The following is a 6346-nucleotide window of genomic DNA, read 5'->3' on the forward strand; positions in this document are numbered from 1 at the left end:
GACTCACGCTGTCAGCGCGCAGGCTCTCCCTCTCCTGACAGCAGACCAGACCTCACACAGGTCTACCAGTGACTAGTTACCACGCAGACCTGTGTAATGACATGCCTCCTACTCGATCCTGAACACCATCGGCTCATCCCAGTAGGTGCAGTAACATGTTCTGACTCTGATTTGTGTCATGTGTGATGAGCCCTCCTTGGACATGTGGTGGGAGACGGCTCAGTTACGCACCTGTAATTCAAATTCAAGTGTTTTTTCAAGCATAGTTAGTTACTTTAAACTTTTTTAAAATGAATTTTAAAAATACACACTTTAACAGGTTATCTTGTGTTATAACTATAAACAAATAAATACCAAAATGTTCTCTAACACTCCTCACTATTGTGAATAGACGCTGTGTAGAGTAAAAGGAGGAACTAAAAGCACATGGTAAGTTGTGTTTCACAACTGTATTATATCTCTAACAAAATGTGCCTTTTGCAGGACGTAGGGTGGAAAGGGCAAGGAGGACTCTTGCTCTGATAAACCAGGTGCCTCCATCTGAACAAACCCTCACAAAAAGTAGCAAGCTTAGAAAACTTGCTCTGAATTATACTACAGGTTACAGTTTGTAGAGGAATCCAATGCATATTCATATTTTCCTATCTCCTACAAATACTGTTCCTTTAACATAAGATTCACCTAAATTCCTTTCTCTGACATTTAAATTAGTGACTGTTGGAAGAAAAGGGAATCATTGAAATAAGCTCAGGAAACCTGTGAGCACCCCTGCCCTCCCCAAACCCAGGCACACTCTCCTGTTTTCTCATCCCAAGATTAAGAAGTTATGCAGCCCAAGAATGCGCTTTCCTCTTACAAGTCTTGACTTCACCACTGTTATTTTCTTTTTCACTTTTTTCTTCCAGCACCTGTTAGAAACAAGAGTAGGGTGGTCTCATTGCAAATTTGTTCTTTCCTTAATCTTTGAGCAAAAGGGAGAGAGAAAAGTCTGGAATGGAGAGAGATGCTTGAAAATATAGTTGAAATTTTACTTTTAAAACTAGTCACCTTAGAGTATTTTTAGATTTAATACTTTACACAAAATCAAATTATTTTTGCTGCTTACTAGACTAGCTTCTTAAAACTTTAAGCAGTACTCATAACAGCATTCTTTTTTAAAAAACACAATCCAGGAAACTACTGAGATGAATTTTGACAACTTTATACTTAAGAAATAGCAACATATAAAAGCAGATACATTTTTGAAATGAAGTAATTGTTTCTAAAGACCCATACATTTTTTTTTCATAAAAAAACATAGTGATACATGGAAAGATCAGAACTCTTGTCAAATGTATTTGTGAGAGAGTTTTCTGTGGTTCCTAATGACAGTTTACCTACTGTCCCCCCACCCTCTCTGAGCAGCACGCCTCATCTTTGCAGTTTACCAGTTCTTCCCATGAGCAGGTCTTTCACGGGTTACAAAGCATGTCTTTCAAGCCACCATAGCTAATATGGTGCCATGATTACTTAATTTCTCCGAGGAAGTGCGGCCTCAGGCTTTGCTGAGTCTGTAAGACATGCAGCATTCCCAGCATTCAGATCATGTGGCTCGGGCTGGTTACAGACCCAGGAAGCCCCCCCACGGTGGGGGCGCCCTGGCGCTCACAGGGGCTTTTGTCTTCGCAGCTTCTACCTTCCTTTTTCAAAAGCCAAGAGTTAATTGTTTGGTCCCTGCATGAGTAAAAGCTCTCCGAATGCCTCGTCCAGAGATATCGGCTCTCATTAACACCAGGGGCTGACCTGGGCTCTGGGAGGACAACCTTTCCTTCCTCCAGCGAACATTTTGTCCCACTGAGTTTGCTTTTCTCGACATCTGGAAGCCAGGCCCATTTTAGAAATCACAGTTCCTAGGACTTACAGAGCTCTCAGAGCGCAGGAATAGACTGACACAGCTAAAGAAGTAAAATACCTCTCTGGAAAATACTTAAGCACTTTTTTTCCTCTCCACTGAAATCCCGAAGAACAGCCCATTTTGAACCAGAATAATTTAGTCTGACAACAGATTCTTCCTCTGTTCACAGCTGTCCCAGAGGGAGGAGCTGAAATCCGAACCTCTCAGCTGTGATTGGATCCCTGTTGCAAAAGAGAGGAAAAAAACCCTCCCAGCCCAAACAGCCTCAGTTCCTAAAGGAGCCAGGCGACTTCAGAGGCGCCGGCCGTCCGCCCGCCGCACCTGAGCGGCCCCAGCCCGAGCCCGGCGGCCGCGATGCTGTAGGGACTGGCCTCGTCCTCCCGCCGGACCGTTATCCGCGCCGGGCGCCCGCCAGACTCGCTGGCAAGATGCCGCGCTCTTTCCTGGTCAAGAAGCATTTCAACGCCTCCAAAAAGCCAAACTACAGCGAACTGGACACACACACAGGTAAAAAATAATAATAATAATAATAATAATAAAAAATAAGTAAAGGAAATTATATCTATATATCTATAAATATAAATATATATTACAACTCAAAGACTATTACAAAAGAACCAAAGACTAAGTTGTTTTCCTTTTAAACAGTGTTCTAAAAGTTCAGATTCTTTTGACCGTTAGGGTAAGTTTTAATTCAAAACTTTAAACTCTTAACTGATGAGGAAAATTTCATTCAACTCTTGCAACTTCATTTTCTAAAGCTTGTATATACACGCATAATGAATACACGGAAGATGAGTAACACAACAAGTAAATGTTGAATTACTGCTTTTTTCGTCTAATGAGGTTCCTTTCCTTTAGAAAGCAACGTGATTTATGCATATCTTTGTACTCACAGTCATAAAATCTGTAAATACCCCATGCGTAAAATGGAAAACAGCTTTTCTGTATCTTTAAAAATAATGTATGGGTTTGTCCTCCTCGGTGGGGACTGTGAAGGCATTCGCCTGGCTGCACTCCCTGATTGCAGAGTGTGGTATAACTCCTGTCACTCTGTGTATGCAGGAGGCATCGATGTGCATTAAGTATGATAACTACGCAGCAGCAAGGGTAGGAATGAAATGTTTTACCAATGCCTGTGTCTTCCTAAATGTCTGTCTTCTTCATTATAAAGTCCTGGGTGTGTTATCCAGTAGCTTTTTAGTGTGTTTTTGAAGTTATTCTTACCTTAATCTTCTTCCCTTTCCTTTCCTTTCTCCTAGTGATTGTTTCCCCATATCTCTATGAGAGTTACCCCATGCCTGTCATCCCACAACCAGAGATCCTCAGCTCGGGAGCATACAGCCCCATTACTGTGTGGACTACGGCAGCTCCATTCCACTCCCCACTGCCCAATGGCCTCTCTCCTCTTCCTGGATACCCCTCATCCTTGGGGCGAGTGAGTCCCCCTCCTCCATCTGACACCTCATCCAAGGACCACAGTGGCTCAGAAAGCCCCATTAGTGATGAAGAGGAAAGACTACAATCCAAGCTTTCAGACCCCCATGCCATTGAAGCTGAAAAGTTTCAGTGCAATTTATGCAATAAGACCTATTCAACTTTTTCTGGGCTCGCCAAACATAAGCAGCTGCACTGTGACGCCCAGTCTAGGAAATCTTTCAGCTGTAAATACTGTGACAAGGAATATGTGAGCCTGGGCGCCCTTAAGATGCACATTCGGACCCACACCTTACCTTGTGTCTGCAAGATCTGTGGCAAGGCATTTTCCAGACCCTGGTTACTTCAAGGACACATTAGAACTCACACTGGTAAGAGAAAAATGTAGACAGGAATCTTACTCTGATAGAATGAAGCTCTGGGCTGGCTGTCGGATTTGCATTAAGTAGTGACACAATGCTTTTAATGATGGATGATCATTTATAGCTACTTCCTGCCGACTCAAAAAGTCATTAGAGCACAAAGTTCTCTAATGCTAGTTAACAACCTCTGCTCCAGAGACTGCAAACAGCATTTAGACTTTGGAAAGTAGATTCAGAAGGTTTGGTCTCAAAGATCAGTTAGAAAATCAGGAAAGATGTACTTGAATGTGTGTTCTGTGAAACTGCTCCCAATAATCAGCAAATACAAATGTTGCTATCTTAATCTTAATTGATTCAATAGATAGATGAAGGGTTTTCCTAAAGTTTTCTCTTGGTTACATTCTTGCTGTGGTATCTATCACCCTATTGCAGGTTGGATAATTATAACTGAAATTGTTTTCCATTGTTTTATTTTTTTTGCTGCTGAATTTTTTATTCCTAGCACAAAATTACCCTGCAGAGGGTCAAGACATTTATCCAGCCTTAGTCATAATACAGAAGGAGGGAAAAGGGAAATATTGGGAAATGCTGGGAGGAGCTCAACATTAGCTGCACCTGCTGAAGCAGAAAGCTTTAATAAGTGAGAGTCCTAGAACTACATGAATTATTTCTGCGTGACTGGCAGCAGTAATAATATTCTTGGTGTGATTTTTTTTTTTATGCAATACTCAAATTTACCTTAAAGGGCCAGATATTAAAATAAGTATCTACTATGGGAAATTTTAATCCAGTTTTGCTGCTTCTCATTCTTTTGGCAAAATGTGATTGTTCTTCATAAGCGTTATCTGACCTTACGTTTCCTCTAAAAACACTGACTATCTTTCTTTCTCACCCTCCACCCTCACCCCCAGGGGAGAAGCCTTTTTCTTGCCCTCACTGCAACAGAGCATTTGCAGACAGGTCAAATCTGAGGGCTCATCTGCAGACCCACTCTGATGTAAAGAAATACCAGTGCAAAAACTGCTCCAAAACCTTCTCCAGAATGTCTCTTCTGCACAAACATGAGGAATCTGGCTGCTGTGTAGCACACTGAATGACGCAATCAATGTTTACTCGAACAGAATGCATTTCTTCACTCCAACTCCAAATGACAAATAAAAGTCCAAAGGCATTTTCTCTTGTGCTAACTGACCAAATAATATGTATAGACACACACACACTAAAAGCTGCAAAAGCACAAAATCCATGTGTTTAAAGTTAATCCTTTCCATGTGAAGTTTAAAATTACTATATATTTACTGACAGCTAGATTGAGAGGATAAAAGACAAGGATCTTTCTCTTCAAAGATGAAGGGAAAAGTACATTGCATCTTTTCTTACTAAGAAAGAATGCAAAGATTTACATTGTTGCCAAATCATTTCAACTGAAAAGAACAGTATTGCTTTGTAATAGAATTTCCTATAGGAAGAGAAACTGCCAGACACTATCTCAGGTGCCTTATAAAGTACTCCAAGTTTACTTCATTATGTGTCTGATGTCTGGTCACCATTGTTGAACTAAAGCCTTTTTTGATTACCTGTAATGCTTTAAACTGTATTTTTAAAGGAGAGAGAGAAAAAAAGAACAAGAACGAAACACAGGAGAATGTATTAAATGTGCTTTTTTGGTTTTTGTATTTGTGGGGTTTTTTGTTGCCAATTAACAGTATGTGCCTTGGGGGAAGAGGGAAAGACTAGCTTTGAACATTCCTGGTGCATGCTCCATGTCTTACTTTTTTAAAGCATTTTTAATGATTTTCTAAAATTAATTTAAAGATGGGAATAAGTGCAAGAAAGGATTCTTAGAAACTCAGTAATGTACTTAAACTCTTCTAAACTCATACAACAAATGCAATCCATACAATGCCCCTTCCAAGTGCCTTTTTTAATTAATTGTATAGTTGATGAGTCAATGTAAATTTGTGTTTATTTTTATATGATTGAATGAGTTTTGTATGAAAGTGAGATGTTGTCTATAGCTAAGGCCTACAAACAACTAAGACTTGTGAAATCAATGTTTCTTTTTTAAAAAACAATTTTCAAGTTTCTTTTTTACAATAAACATTTTTGATTTAAAATTTGTTGTTTGTATACTATTTTGAGACTTTACTTACTTCATGATTAGTACCAAACTGCTATACCAAGAATTGTTTCTTCTGTTAATAAGAGAAAAAGTGAATAGTGTTTATTACGAATATCAAGTGTTATTTTATGTGTTAGAATATAATAAACTGTTAGTATTTTTTGTTTACTCCTAAGATAATACTGTCACATTCAGAAAGACAACATTGTGATGGTAGTTTGTTAGTATATCCCTTTAACAAAAATCACACTTTCTGATTGCCTAAAATATTTATATCATTAATAGTCAAGAATACTTTTCAGGGGGCTGACCTGGTGGCATAATGGTTAAGTTTGCACGCTCCACTCAGATGGCCTGGGGTTCACAGGTTTGGATCCCAGGCATGGACCTAGCACTGCTCATCAAGCTATGCTCTGGTGGCATCCTACATAAAATAGAGGAAGACTGGCACAGATGTTAGCTCAAGGCAAATCCTCCTCACAAAAAAAAAAAAAATACTTTTCAAAATTTTTTATTTATGATAACTTTATT

At 39.5% G+C, this 6346-nt stretch overlaps 1 protein-coding gene across 1 annotated transcript; it reads left to right on the top strand.

Moving 5' to 3' along the window:
• Positions 1 to 2063: 2063 nt before the first annotated feature.
• SNAI2 (snail family transcriptional repressor 2) lies at positions 2064 to 5810 on the top strand. The gene is made up of 3 exons (XM_008509099.2): positions 2064 to 2401; positions 3157 to 3702; positions 4605 to 5810. The coding sequence occupies exons 1-3, from the start codon at positions 2323 to 2325 to the stop codon at positions 4784 to 4786; spliced, it is 807 nt and encodes a 268-aa protein (XP_008507321.1). The 5' UTR covers positions 2064 to 2322; the 3' UTR covers positions 4787 to 5810.
• The last annotated feature ends 536 nt before the right edge of the window (positions 5811 to 6346 follow it).

This window comes from Equus przewalskii, chromosome 8 (assembly GCF_037783145.1).
Source record: "Equus przewalskii isolate Varuska chromosome 8, EquPr2, whole genome shotgun sequence".
In the NCBI taxonomy this organism is placed as follows: domain Eukaryota; kingdom Metazoa; phylum Chordata; class Mammalia; order Perissodactyla; family Equidae; genus Equus; species Equus przewalskii.